Raw genomic sequence first — 15,930 nt, forward strand, 5'->3', positions numbered from 1 at the left:
AAAATAGACTGATAGTATTTATGAATATTTATTAAAAGTGCCAATATTGGGAAAATTTTGAAAAAAATTGTCATTTTTTCACATTTTTAACTGTAATTACGCAAATATGTGCAAACATACTGTACAAATTTTTGCTAAGGTATATATTTCCATCAGTTTACTTTATTCTGGATGCACATTTGAAAAACTTTCGTGTTTTTTTAACCATTTAGGAGACATACAAATTTAACATTACTTTTCAGCATTTTGAAGAACACTTTGTTTTCCTACACCAAGCCAAGATTGGAAAGGCTTATGAGTGTCAGAACAATAGATACCCCCACAAATGACCCTATTTTAAAAACTACACCCCTTAATGTATTGACTAAGGGGTGTCATGAGTATTTTGACCCCACAGTTTTTTTTTCAGGAATTAATTCAATTTAGAGGAGAAAAAGTAAAATTTCATATTTAAAGACATATTTTTTCCTATAGTTTACATGAAAATGAGGATTTATACCCCAAAACGGATCCCCTGTTTGTTCTGTGTTCAGAAATATACCAATTGTGGCCCTGATTTTATGTCTGGATGCACAACAGGGCCCAAAATGAAAGGCGTAATCGGTAGCTTTCAGAACATAGGTTTTGTTTGAAGTCCTTTTAGGCCCCATTGCCCACTTGTAGAGTTCTTGAGCGGCCAAAACCATAGAGAAACCCCCACAACTGACCACATTTTGAAAACTAGACCCCTTAAGGAATTTATCTAGGGGTGTACTGCATATTTTGACCCCACAGTTTTTGAATGAATTTAAGCCAAGCAGAAGGAAAAAATTGGGATTTTCATTTTTTTGGCAATTCTGTCATTTTAAAAACAGCTTTTTTTGTACAGCACACATATGAATGAAGACTTGCACCCAAAAATGGATACCCCTGTTTGTCCCGTGTTCAGAGACATACCCATTGTGGCCCTAATCTTATGTCTGGATGCACAACAGGGCCCAAAATGAAAGGAGTAGTCAGTGGCTTTCGGAACATAGATTTTGCTTGAAGTCCTTTTAGGTGCCATTGCCCACTTGTAGAGTTATTGAGCGCCCAAAACCATATAGAACCCCCACAAATGACCCCATTTTGAAAACTAGACTCCTTAACGAATTTATCTAGGGGTGTACTGCGTATTTTGACCCCACAGTTTTTTGAATAAATTCAAGCAAAGCAAAAAGTTTTTTTGGCAATTCTGTCATTTTAAAAACAGCTTTTTTTATACAGCACACATATGAAGGAAGACTTGCACCCCAAAATGGATACCCCTATTTGTGCTGTTTTCAGAAATATACCCATTGTGGCCCTAATCTTATGTCCGCATGCACAACGGGGCCCAAAATGAAAGGGGTAGTCGGTGGCTTTCAGAACATAGATTTTGCTTGAAGTCCTTTTAGGCCCCATTGCCCACTTGTAGAGTTCTTGAGCACCCAAAACCATAGAGAACCCCCACAAATGACCCCATTTTGAAAACTAGACCCCTTAACGAATTTATCTAGGGGTGTACTGCGTATTTTAACCCTACAATTTTTGAATAGATCTAAGCGAAGCAGTAAGAAAAAATTACAATTTTCATTTTTTGGGCTATTGCATCAATTTAAAAAGTTTTTTTTTGTACAGCACACATATAAATGAAAACTTTCACCCCAAAATGGATACCCCTGTTTGTCCCGTGTTCAGAAACATACCCACTGTGGCCCTAATAGACTTACAGGACACATGGCTAGGCCTACAATGAAAGGAATACCCATTGGATTTCAGGGTACAACTGAATAAATTCCAGGCCCCATTGCCCACTTATAGAGCCATTGAGCGGCCAAAACTATAAAGAACCCCCACGAATGACCCCGTTTTGAAAACTAGACCCCTTAAAGAATTCATCTAGGGGTGTACTGCGTATTATGACCCCACAGTATTTGAATAAATCTAAGCAAAGCAGAAGGAAAAAACTACGATTTTCAATTTTGTTTGGCAATTTTTTAAATTTAAAAAGTTTTTTTGTACAGTGTACATAGGAATGAAGACATTCACCCCCAAATGGATACCCCCGTTTCTCCCGAGTTCAGAAACATACCCATTGTGGCCCTAATTTACTTACAGGACCCATGGCAAGGCCTATAAAGGAGGGAACACCCGTTGGATTTCAGGGCACAACTGAATAAATCCCAGTCCCCATTGCTTATTTGTACGGAATAAAAATTGACTCGCTAAAAATTCCCCCCCCCCTCCGCGCCCCTTTTGGCGTTCGCAAATCTTAGATAAAAGTAATAATGTGAACTGTGTGGTATTTCCGAAGACAGGGGTAATTACGGAGGCTGGTTGGAATGGGCCCATGGGGCAATAAAACCGTGTATCCCCCCTCCTCTCATGCTTTTTGGGGGTATTTCATGACCTTAGTGGCAGGGACGGGGTGTGAAAAGTGGCGTTCCGTGAGTCTCCATAAGCTTGATGAGGTGCGGCGGTCTCGCACAGAAGGCGCTCAACAAGCTGCTCCTGGAACTGCATGAAGGCAAGCGTTCCCGGGGCTTCTTGTAAAATACGTATTACAGGTAGCGGTCTGAATAACGCCGGGCTCACGCAGCCATAGGCGGAATCTGCTTGCGGAGGCCCGCAGCGGATCCCATCTGTGAGCCCGGCTGTGACCCTGCATACGGCCGCGTAATGTACTGCGCATAACTGCCTACTCACAGGGGCGGTCATGCGCAGTACACCTTTTTTTTGTTTGTATTTCCCGTACCGTCGCTTAGCGATGACGCGGGTACCCGCAGCCCGTATACAACGTAGTTGCGTATGGGCTGCGGGTATATCCGCGACCATGGAGCACAATGGGCTCTATGTTGCGGATATCCGCGGTAAAATAGAACCTCTTGCGTTCTGTTTTCTGCGAGTGGATTACACAATTCCGACCCGCTAATGTGAGCGGAATTGTGTAATCCAATGCGATTGATCCGCGTATTAGCGCAGATCAGACACATGCGGAATCCGTAATTCCTATCCAGTCATGTGAGACCGACCTATGTTAGAGCGCTACCTTTTTATTACGTGACCAGGGACCACTCAACGAGGCCACCCGCCAGTGCTCCAGGCTCTCGGCGACCAACGGTCGCCGAGAGCAAGGAGATTTTAAGTTTCCTGGGCTCCCCGACTCCTGCGCATGTGTCCGGTATTTTGCCGGCGGTCACATGTGCAGAATCCGGGTAAGTTCACGGATGAGGATCGCGTCGGAGTGGAAATACGGAGGCCTCCGGTAAAAAGTTTCATCTCCTCTCACCGATCGCCATTATCCATTGTATAACGGCGAACACGTGATCAGGAACCGCTCACCGCGGCCCCCCGTGAAATCTCCAGGCTCTTGGCTCAGTTTTGTAGCCAGGAGCAGGGAGAATTTCAATTATCCTGGCAATCCACAGCTTTTGCGCATGAGTCTGCCATTTTGGCGACGAGCGTGTGCGCAGAAGCTGGGGTAAGGTCCGCGGATAAATCTGGGGGCCTTATGTACATACTTTCATCCTCCCTTATGGATATGATCCGTGAGGGGAAATGAAACGTACGCTTTTTAAACTTTTTAAAACTTTTTTACCCTTTTTTTAAACTTTTTTACACTTTTTTTTAACTTTACATGATCACTGTCATCCATTGGATAACAGTGATCATGTCCCTGGTGACATCCCTTTGCTCCGGGCTACACATGGCAGCCAGGAGCAGAGGGATTTTGAATTTCTCGGGGCTCGAGCCCCTCTGTGCACGCGCCCGATGTCAATCATCGGGCGCGCATGCGCAGAGGGGGACTTCGGGTCCCGGAACACCGGGGACATCGGCGGACCCAAGGTGAGTATTTTCACCTGCCCTCATGGATCCGATCCGATCGCGGGCCCGTGGACCACTCACCGCGGTCCCCGGTAACACCTCCTGGCTCCCGGCTACCTTCAGGAGTCGGGAGCCAGGAGATTTTGAATTTGCCGGGGGCTCCCGGGCTTCTGCGCGTGCACGTGATGTCATCGTCTGGCGCGCATGTGCAGAAGGGCAGCGGCGGGTCCGGGAGGACGAGATCTCAGGGGGACACCGCCGACAAGCCAGGTGAGAATTTTCAGCTGCCCTGATGGATCCAATCCATCAGGGCAGCTGAAACTTTAACTTTTTGGGCACTTTTATTTTTACTTTTTTGCGATCGGCGCTATCCAATGGATAACGCCGATTGCAATGCCGGGGGGGGGGAATCCCCGCAGCCCGGCATGACAGCTCCATGCTGTCGGCTACCTGCGGGCACCGACAACATGGAGCTGTCACGTCCAGAGCCCACGGGGCTTTATTCTCTGCAGGACACACGTTTTTACGTCCTCAGAGAATAAAGCCCACTTGAGCAGGACGTAAAAACACTATGGGCTGGTCGTTAAGGGGTTAAGTTAGCCAAGTGTTCCCTCACCATCTCTCTAGTTACAGATAGCCTGCATTCTTTTATTCCCCCAATAGCACAGGGAAGATCAGTTGACGTTCCATCTACTTTCTGAGAGAAAACAGATACAAAATAGGAGTTTAAAAGTTCGGCCTTCTCAACATCATTCTTTACCAATTCACCATTTTCATCTTGTAAGCATCCAACAGCACCTTTGACTTTTCTTTTGCTTTTGACATCCCCCCCAAATCCTTTTTTTTATTGCTTTTGGCCTCTGTTGCAAGCGTCAATTCAATTTTAGCTTTAGCTTTTCTGACACTTGCCCTACAATTTCTGCAGACCGCATTATATTCTTCTTTAGATATTTCCCCCTTTTTCCATTTGATAAACATATTTTTCTTTTGTTTTTAACATGTGTGCAAGTTCTGCTTTTCTCCATCCTGGTTTCTTTAAATGCTTCCCATTCTTCCTTCTTTTAGGGATTGTTAACGATTGTGCTTTGAGATCTCATTTCGCAATATTTCCCAACCTTCTTAGGCATTTCTGTCCTTAAGAACAGATTCTTCCACGTGCACGAGTTTTCCGCATGGACGGCTTACATTGAAGTCAATAGAAACCGTCCAATCTGCCTCCCTTTCGAAATGATAATTCTGGAAAGGTTGCGGGAGCCAGGTCATTGCCTAGCGATGGCGGGGGAAAATCTGTATTCCGCATGTGCATCGGACAGCATTTCCGCACACAACCAGAGTACAGAAAAAAGAAGACACGCACAGGTATGCAGGGTCGCTGGACGCAGGCGGATTCAAGGCGAGACTCAACACACAAAATCTGTGCATGCCTGTGTGCATTAGAGAGAGAGGCAGAGAAAGAGAAAGATAGGGAGGCGAAGAAAGAGAGAGAGGCAGAGAAAGAGAGGATGAGAAAGACAGAGGAGCAGAGGCACAGAGGGAGGGGCAGAGAGAGAGGTAGAGAAAGAGAGAGGCACAGAAAGAAAGAGAGAGACAAAGACAGAGAGAGAGGCAGAGAAAAACAGAGAGAGGCAAAGAAAGACAGAAGGAAAGAAAGAGAAAGAGGCAGATGAGCGATCACCTTGTGCTGCAAGCAGAGGATGCAGAAGACAAGCGGGGTGTCTCCGCTTGTCCTCCATATCCAGCTGTTCCCCGCTCCGAGCGCCTGGCTGTTATACAGCCGAGCGCTCAGAGCGGAGGATGCAGAAGACAAGCAGGGTGTTCCCGCTTGTCTTCTGCATCCAGCTGTTTCCCGGTGCGAACACTCGGAGCGAGGATGCAGAAGACAAGCGGGGTGTCCCCGCTTGTCTTCTGCATCCAGCTGTTTTCTGCACAGAGCGCCCAGCTGTTATACAGCCAAGCACTCCGTGCAGGGTATGGGGAACAGAGCTGGACCACTCTGTTCTTCATATCCAGCCTGTGATCAGGGAGCAGGATACAGCTGTATCCTGCTGTGAATCCCTGATAAGGCTCATCATTGTCTTTCAGCACTCTAAAAGACAATGATGAGCAATGGCATAAAGAAAACTGCACAATGTCAGTGCAGTTACAGACAACGATTATCACACAAAAGAGGGCTTTTGAGTGAATTTTGAGCAATAATCTGTGTGTATAAATGGGCATTATGTCTGGATGAGAGATAACCTACTCTCATGTGTCCTGTGAGTCACCCCCAAAGGCAGTCCTGGGATTGGGTAGAGGGGGTCACCCAGAATTCCCTAGGGTTTAGCTAGAGGGAAGGTTACAAGTAGCAGCGCAGGTGTGTAGTTAGTTGGTCAAGGAATTCCACGAGTAAGAGAAAAAGAATGAGAAAGAGAAAAAAAGGAGAAAATTGTGCCTACTCTAAAGTCTAAAATAAGAAAAAAAGACAGAGAAGGAGAGCTCCGGGAATGGAGAGTCTATTTCAACCCCACTGGAAGAAGCATTCGCCGTCTGGGCCAAACCTCATGGATCCTAGGAGTAATAGACAGTGGCCAGTGTCAACCGTGAGTAAAACTACCACTGAGCGAACAGCAGGATAAGTGCCACGGGAGTGCCAACTTAAAGGGGTGGTCTCGCGAAACCAAGTGGGGTTATACACTTCCGTATGGCCATATTAATGCACTTTGTAATGTACATCGTGCATTAAATATGAGCCATACAGAAGTTATTCCACTTACCTGCTCCGTTGCTAGCGTCCTCGTCTCCATGGTTCCGTCTAAATTCGCTGGCGGCTTGCTTTTTTAGACGCGCTTGCGCAGTCCGGTCTTCTGCTCAGCACGAGCCGCTTCAGTGTGTTAGCCGCTACAGCTCTTCTGCGCATGCGCAGAAGAGCTGTAACCTCTCGGGAGCGCGCTGGAGCGGCCATTCTGCTACCATCCTCTGTTAGAGGAAGGTGCAGAGCCGCCCAGCCGAGAAGCCCAGCCCAGCCGAGCGGAGACGAGAAGCCCAGCCGAGAAGCCCTGCCTAGAAGCCGCCCATGTAAGTGAGGGGTCGGGGGTGATGTGTTAGCCTACCGCCCTGCCCCGTAGCCTACCGCCCTGCCCCGTAGCCTACCGCCCTGCCCCCGAGCCTGCCGCCGTGCTGCCCGAGCCTGCCGCCATGCCCCCGATGCTGCCGCCGTGCTGCCCGATGCTGCCGCCGTGCTGCCCGATGCTGCCGCCGTGCTGCCCGAGCCTGCCGCCGTGCCCCCGATGCTGCCGCCGTGCCCCCGATGCTGCCGCCATGGCCCCGATGCTGCCGCCGTGCTGCCCGAGCCTCCCGCCGTGCCCCCGATGCTGCCGCCGTGCCCCCGATGCTGCCGCCGTGCCCCCGAGCCTGCCGCCATGGCCCCGATGCTGCCGCCGTGCTGCCCGAGCCTGCCGCCGTGCTGCCCGAGCCTGCCGCCGTGCCCCCGAGCCTGCCGCCGTGCCCCCGAGCCTGCCGCCGTGCCCCCGATGCTGCCGCTGTGCCCCCGCCGCCGTGCCTCCGGAGCCTGCCGCCGGGGCCTATGCATACACACACATACACATACACATACACACATACACACATACACACATACACACACACATACACACATACACATACACATACACATACACATACACATACACATACACATACACATACACATACACATACACACATACACACATACACACACACACACACACACACACACATACACATACATACACACACACACACACACACACACACATACACATACACATACACACACACACACATACACATACATATACACACACATACACATATACAAACACGTGTGGGTATATATATGTGTGTGTATATATATATATATATATATATATATATATATATATATATATATATATATATATATATGTATGTGTGTGTGTATACACTCACGAATATGCGTATACTATATATATCTATCTATATATATAGATATATATATATAAAATGTGTACACGCATATATACACACACACATATATATTTAGGTGAAAAAACTATTTCATCTAAAACAGTGGAAAGTGAATTGCAGGGAGGCATTACAGTACCTTCTGCTGAGAATTCAGCACTGGACAGCTCCCTGCTATTACGAAGCCTGGGTTACTTGTGCAGGGGGAAAGGATCAGCACTGGACAGCTCCCTGCTAATACGAAGCGAGACCGGCGTCTCGGGAGCGAGCACGTCGGGCTGAAGCAAGCGCAGGGAGAAGAAGCGGCGACCATCTTTGGGAAACTTTTTATAAGTTCATGAAACGCCAGAACTGTAAGTAGGAACCGGCTTTAAAAGCCATTTACATTGGTACTTAGTAATGTATGCTGAAGAAGGGGGACTGGGCAAAAAAAATATTTCACTGCTGCCTCGAGACATCTCCTTTAAGTTCCTTTCATTTCTCCACGAATAACATTGCCTCAGCACCACTTAAGTTTCTAGACTGTCTGAGAGATGTTTTACTAACTGTTATATTTGCTGAAAAATCAATGTTTGCTTGTTGCCACAGAAACTGTTGTTGGACCATGTTAAAAGAGTTGTGAAAACTTCATACCCTTGGTTTACCGTATCATTTTCGGCCTGGACTGTTTCTATCATCGTCATCGGTATATTTAAGTTAAAGGGTATTGACGTTATGATCTACTGTCTATGTCTATTTGCAACCAGTGAGCAGCTGAGCCAGGCCACAACCGACCTACGGAGAGAAGCAGCAGAGCCACTCGTGGCAGCCATATTCTAAACCCCACTGTCTCCCTCACCCAGTAAGGTTGTCTTACCATAGTCCGTGAGTTCCTGTGACCCTTGTACAGAAGTTTTGGAGGAGGCTGGAGAATGTTTTGCATGTCTAACTCTTCCAACTCCTTTCTTTCTTTTCTTCTTCTAAAGAGCTCTTGGATGCGAGCTGCAGCAGATCTTCTAAAATACAATTTAAAATATTATATATAAATTTAAAATGACCATAGAACTTGAAAAAGTATACTTTACTAGGTGTATGTAACTATAAGACATCCTTTATGTAACACAAAAGAACTTTAAATCCCATGTGACTAGGCAATGAAAAAATAAAAAATCATAGCTGTTACACCAATGCATAAAAAAGTAAAAGTAACATACTGGGCAAAAATCCATATGGGGAGTACACAATGACCCCGGCTTTCGTAAGTAAGCTTGAAAGGGAATGTGCCATCAGAAAATTTAAATCTGATAATCTGAACATATTTTTTTATCATTTTTGGTGCTTTTGTTACTCTTCCCTTAAAACAATAAAGTGACCCTTCCTCTTTTCTGCAGTTCACTTGCTAAAGGCCCATTTACACAAGCCAATGATCCCTCAAAGATCGCTCAAACAACAGTTTGAGTGACAGCTTTGAGCGATCATTTAGCATAAACCTTAGCTACTCAGCTAGTTAAGAGCAATTAAGTGTGCAAATGAAGCCTTAGCTGAATGCAGTTAATAGTGGAGGGTTATTATTTGAATTCAGATCCTTTGTTCTCCAGTGGGAAACAATGCTATCAGCACTCCCCTAGAGAACTGCTAATAAGGCTTGAGGACGATTTTTAGGTTGGACTGAATTTAACGATCAGCTAGCGAAAAGTGCTTGATGGGCGCACATTTAGACGTGACGATTATCGCTAAAACGATCGCCTTTTAGCTAACTTTCCTGCACTGTCTGGAATACAATGAAGAAAATCACAACATTATCATTATCATTGTACTCAATCACTTTCTGGAAATTAATAATCTAGGACAAGTGTTTGTTGTTAATTTTTAACTGCCATAGACCACAACATGCCTTACCGCACTGTCTATTCACACAACACAGGATAGTAGAGTGCATATGTCTAATATTACCGTCCCCAGGAAAGTTTGTAAAAATAAAAATAAAATTAAACAGCTACACCATTTAAAAAATGTTGCATAATGTATCTTCTACAGAGTTAGATTTAATAAAAGAAAAAACAGATTTGTGAAATAGAGTCATAGAATGGTAGAGTTGAAAGGGACCTCCAGGGTCATCGGGTCCAACCCCCTCGCTTAGTGCAGGATTTACTAAATCATCCCAGACAGATATTTGTTCAGCCTTTGTTTGAAGACATCCACTGAAGGAGAACCCACCACCTCCTGTAACCTGTTCCACTCATTGATCCCCCTCACTGTCAGAAAGTTTTTTTCTTATCTCTAATTTGTGTCTCCTCCCTTGCAGTTTCATCCCCTTGCTTCTAGTCTTTCCTTGCGCAAATGAGAATAGGGCTGATTCCTCCGCACTGTGACAACCCTTCAGATATTTCTAGACAGCTATTAAGTCTCCTCTCAGCCTTTTCTTTTGCAAGCTAAACATTCCCAGATCCTTTAACCGTTCTTCATAAAACATCATTTGCAGACCGTTTACCATCTTGGTAACTCTTCTCTGAGCTTGCTCCAGTTTGTCTATGTCTTTTTAAAAGTGGGGTGCCCAGAACTGTACAAGGTATTCCAGATGAGGTCTCACCACGGAAGAGTAAAGGGGGATAATTACCTCACGTGATCTGGACTATATGCTTCTCTTAATACATCCCTGAATTGTGTTTGCCTTTTTGGCTGCTGCATCACATTGTTGACTCATGTTCAGTCTATGATCTATTAGTATACCCAAGTCTTTTTCACATGTGCTGCTGCTCAGCCCAATTCCTCCCATTCTGTATGTGCCTTTTTCATTTTCCTTGCCCAGATGTAGGACTTTGCATTTCTCCTTGTTAAATATAATCCTGTTAGTCTCTACCCACTGTGCAAGCTTTTCTAGATCTTTTTGAATACTATCTCTCTCTTCCCTAGTGTTAGCTATCCATCCTAGCTTTGTTTCGTCAGCAAATTTAATCAGTCTCCCATCAATTCCCTCCTTCAGATCATTTATAAAAATGTGAACAACACTGGGCCTAGGACAGAGCCTTGTGCTACCCCACTTGATACATTCTTCCACTTGGATGTGCAGCCATTTATGACCACTCTTTGAGTACGATCACTCAGCCAGTTGTGAATCCACCTAACAGTTGCCTTGTCAATCCCATATTTGGTCATTTTCTCATTAAGTATAATATGAGATACTTTGTCAAATGCTTTACTAAGGTCAATATATACTATATATGCAATGCATTTCCATGATCAACCCAGTCGGTGATACTGTCAAAGAAGCAAATTAGATTAGTCTGGTATTATTTCTTTGTTACAAACCCATGCTGGTCCTGATAAATTTTTCCATTTTCATCCAAGTACTTGTATATATGCTGTTAGTCAGGCTCACAGGCCTGTAGTTTCCCTGATCCACCTTCTTCCCTTTTTTGAAGATAGGGACAACATTTGCCCTTTTCCAATCTTCTGGGACTTCTCTTGTTTTCCAGGAATTTTCAAAGATTATGAAGAATGGTTCAGCAATACCCTATGCTGCTTCCTTTAGTATCCTAGAATGTAATTCATCTGGATCTTGAGACTTGAATTCATTTAAGTTAGCTAAGTGTTCCCTAACCATCTGTCTGCTTACAGATAGGCTGCATTCTTTTATTCCCGCAATATCACAGGAAGATCAGTCGATGTTACATCTACTTTCTGAGAGAAAAGAGATACACAATAGGAATTTAAAAGTTCGGCCTTCTTAACATCATTCTTAACCAATTCACCATTTTCATCTTGCAAACATCCAATTGCATCTCTGACTTTTCTTTTGTTTTTGACATTCGTCCCTTAGTATTTGTCTCTTCCAGATTTATCTTATTTTTGCATATTTGTCACACCTGAATGTTGCAGACCATCAAACTACTTTTAATATGAAAATGGATAAGCCATGGAAACACAAAACACAGTTTTTAAACTATTTCATTTATTGAAGGATAAATGCTATTCTGCCGTACCTGGCTCTATGTGAAAAAGTAACTGCCCCCGTAGCTTTTAAGTCAACCACTTAAGGTGCCTTTACATCTAACAATTTATCAAGAAGTTTGCTTGGGCAACCTGTTTATACAGCAGATACATTGTTGGCTCATTTACTTGCTAAATCATTCACACTCATTGTATAAGTGAATGACTGGAGGATTGATATTTAAACCGAACAATTAGCAAACGAGTCAACCTTTTTTAAGCTTGCATCAAATGAGCGATAAGTGAACAAACTATCGTTCATCGCTTGATTGTTGGATGTATTTACACTGAACAATTATCGTTCATTTTCACTCATTTAAACAATTTTTTGAATAATAATCATTTCACGTAAAAGGGCTTTTCACCAAATTCACTTAAAGGGTCACTCCTGCTAAAAGACATACATAGTAACATAGTTCGTTAGGCTGAATGAAGACAATGTCCATCTAGTCCAGCCTGTCTATCCTCCTGTGTTGATCCAGAGGAAGGCAAAAAAAACCAAGAGCAGAAGCCAAATAGCCCTTTTGGGGAAAAAAATTCCTTCCCGACTCCCTAATGGCAATCAGACTGTTCCCTGGATCAACCCTTAAAATTTCCTACCTACCTGTAACCCGGATTAACACAATTGACCTAAGATTTATAATCTATAATATCCTTCCTCTCCAGAAAGACATCTAATCCCCTTTTAAACTCCTATATGGATTTTGCCATCACCACTTCCTCCGACAGAGAGTTCCACAGTCTAACTGCTCTTACAGTAAAGAACCCCTTTCTATGTTGGTGATGAAACCTGCTTTCCTCTAAACGCAACGAGTGCCCTCTTGTTACTGTCGCGGTCCTGGGTGTAAACAGATCATGGGAGAGATCCTTGTATTGTCCCCTCATGTATTTATACATAGTTGTTTTTGATCACCCCTTAGCCATCTTTTTTCTAGAGTAAATAATCCCAATTTGGATAGCCTCTCTGGGTATTCCAGTCCCTTCATTCCATGTATTAATTTAGTTGCCCTTCTTTGAACCCCCTCCAGTACTGTAATATCTTTCCTGAGCACCGGTTACCAGAACTGTGCGCAGTATTCCATGTGGGGCCTGACTAGTGCCTTATATAATGGGAGGATAATGTTCTCATCCTTCACCCCTATACCTCTTTTAATGCATCCCAAAACTTTATTTGCCTTTGCAGCAGCTGACTGGCATTGGTTACTCCAGTTTAGTCTACTATCCACTAATACCCCCAGGTCCTTTTCCATATCACTTTTTCCTAGCAGTACTCCATTAATTGAATATTGGTGACATCCGTTTCTCTTGCCCATGTGCATAGTCTTAAATTTTTCAACATTAAACTTCATTTGCCATTTTTCTGCCCAAGCCCCCAGCTTATCTAGGTCCGTTTGTAGCCGCACATTGTCCTCCGTTGCATTAATTATATTGTATAATTTTGTGTCATCTGCAAATATTGATATTTTGCTGTGCAGCCCCTCTATCAGGTCGTTGATAAATATATTGAACAGAGTGGGGCCTAATACTGAACCCTGTGGCACCCCGCGAGCGACTGTGGTCCAATCCGAGTACGAACCATTTATTACCACCCTCTGCTTTCTATCATTGAGCCAATTTTTTACCCACTTACACACATTTTCACCTAATCCAAGCCGGCGCGAGACAAACCCGATGCAGGGGTTAAAAAAAAAAAAAAACGGATAGTGCTTACCTGAATCCCCGCGCTCCGGTGACTTCTTACTTACCTTGTGAAGATGGCCGCCGGGATCTTCACCCTCGGTGGACCGCAGGTCTTCTGTGCGGTCCATTGCCGATTCCAGCCTCCTGATTGGCTGGAATCCGCACACGTGACGGGGCGGAGCTACGAGGAGCCGCTCTCCGGCACGAGCGGCCCCATTCAGAAGACAGAAGACCGGACTGCGCAAGCGCGTCTAATCAGGCGATTAGACGCTGAAAATTAGACGGCACCATGGAGACGAGGACGCTGGCAACGGAGCAGGTAAGTGAATAACTTCTGTTTGGCTCATATTTAATGCACAATGTACATTACAAAGTGCATTAATATGGCCATACAGAAGTGTATAACCCCACTTGCTTTCGCGGGACAACCCCTTTAACCATCTCTGTGCTGAGCCTTGCATTAATAGTTGAACAGTTTAATTTATGGTATATACTCCATTCAACTGCTGCTATATTACCCATCTCTGTGCTTAGCCTCCATATTAATTGCTGCAAAGTGTGGTTCATAGTATAAACTCCAATCAGTTGCTGCTGTGTTAGCTAATTGTGTTATATTCATATTTGTCTTTCTCTCTACATTTTTGAACTGATGCCATCTCCAAACGTTTGTCAAACTCGTTGATCCTCATTAGCTTTTATGAAACACACAGACAAGAAAGTTTGTTTTTCTGTACTTAGTACCTCAAGTATCATATTTAGCTGATTAATTGCTTAGTTAGCTAAATTAATCCCAGAGCCACGCACTTAGTCCTCTATGAATTTTGACAGGGCAGGTGACAGGTATTCTATGTCAGCTACACTGTAGTGCACTTCATTTCTGTTGTGCGGATTTTGGGGTTGCTAGCTTAATGAATTGCTATCTTTCCTGTACCTAGATGGATGGTTGCAGATCAGTAACCCACGTCCAGGCTAGAAGTTTGGTAAAATCTAACAAATCCATCTCTCATTCTGGCACATTAACCCCTTAAGGACATGGCCTATTTTTGGCATAAGGACGTGTGAGGGCTGCCCTTAAAAATGGACTACAAAGACTCCATTTTGTCTCTTTGCTTGTCTGTTATAATTAGAGATGAGCAAGCACCAAAATGCTCGGGTGCTCGTTACTCGGGACGAAAAGTTCGCGATGCTCGAGGGTTCGTTTCGAGTAACGAACCCCATTGAAGTCAATGGGCGACCCGAGCATTTTTGTATTTCGCCGATGCTCGCTAAGGTTTCCATTTGTGGAAATCGGGGCAATTCAAGAAAGTGATGGGAATGACACAGCAACGGATAGGGCAGGCGAGGGGCTACATGTTGGGCTGCATCTCAAGTTCCCAGGTCCCACTATTAAGCCACAATAGCGGCAAGAGTGCCCCCCCCCACAAATTTTTACTTCTGAAAAGCCCTCATTAGCAATGCATACCTTAGCTAAGCACCACACTACCTCCAACAAAGCACAATCACTGCCTGCATCACACTCCGCTGCCACTTCTCCTGGGTTACATGCTGCCCAACCTCCCCCCCCCCCCCCCCGCACGACCCAGTGTCCACAGCGCACACCAAAGTGTCCCTGCGCAGCCTTCAGCTGCCCTCATGCCACACCACCCTCATGTCTATTTATAAGTGCGTCTGCCATGAGGAGGAACCGCAGGCACACACTGCAGAGGGTTGGCACGGCTAGGCAGCGACCCTCTTTAAAGGGGGCGGGGCGATAGCCCACAATGCTGTACAGAAGCAATGAGAAATATAATCCTGTGCCACCGCCATCAGGAGCTGCACACGTGGGCATAGCAATGGGGAACCTATGTGCCACACACTATTCATTCTGTCAAGGTGTCTGCATGCCCCAGTCAGACCGCGGTTTTTTATAAATAGTCACAGGCAGGTACAACTCCGCAATGGGAATTCCGTGTGCACCCACAGCATGGGTGGCTCCCTGGAACCCACCGGCTGTACATAAATGTATCCCATTGCAGTGCCCTGGACAGCAGAGCAAACGTCAGATTAAATGCAGGTGGGTTTCGGCCCACACTGCATGCCCCAACCTGACCGGGGTTTTTAATTCATAGACACAGGCAGGTACAACTCCCTATTGTGAAGTCCGTGTGGACCAACAGCATGGGTGGGTGCCAGGAAGCCACCGGCGGTACATAAATATATCCCATTGCATTGCCCATCACAGCTGAGGTAATGTCGTGCTTAATGCAGGTGGGCTTCGGCCCACACTGCATGCCCCAGTCAGACTGGGGTTCTTTAGAAGTGGACACATGCAGTTACAACTCCGTGTGGACCGACAGCATGGGTGGCTCCCTGGAACCCACCGGCGGTACATAAATATATCCCATTGCAGTGCCCAGCACAGCTGAGGTGATGTCAGGTTTAATGCAGGTGGGCTAAAAATTAATAGGATTACACTGTAGGTGAGCGCCCAAAGAAAATGGTGTACCAACAGTA

At 45.1% G+C, this 15,930-nt stretch overlaps 1 protein-coding gene across 5 annotated transcripts in view; it reads right to left on the reverse strand.

The window, feature by feature from the left end:
* The window catches only part of DCAF6 (DDB1 and CUL4 associated factor 6), a 992,542-nt gene that overhangs the window by 182,576 nt on the left and 794,036 nt on the right, over positions 1 to 15,930 (reverse strand). For all 5 annotated transcript variants that reach the window (XM_066600328.1, XM_066600324.1, XM_066600329.1 and 2 more), the window contains one exon: positions 8,645 to 8,783. In XM_066600328.1, coding sequence (XP_066456425.1) covers positions 8,645 to 8,783 — 139 coding nt within the window. The remainder of the gene's footprint in view (positions 1 to 8,644; positions 8,784 to 15,930) is intronic.

The sequence above is a fragment of the Eleutherodactylus coqui genome, chromosome 4 (genome assembly GCF_035609145.1).
Source record: "Eleutherodactylus coqui strain aEleCoq1 chromosome 4, aEleCoq1.hap1, whole genome shotgun sequence".
NCBI lineage: Eukaryota > Metazoa > Chordata > Amphibia > Anura > Eleutherodactylidae > Eleutherodactylus > Eleutherodactylus coqui.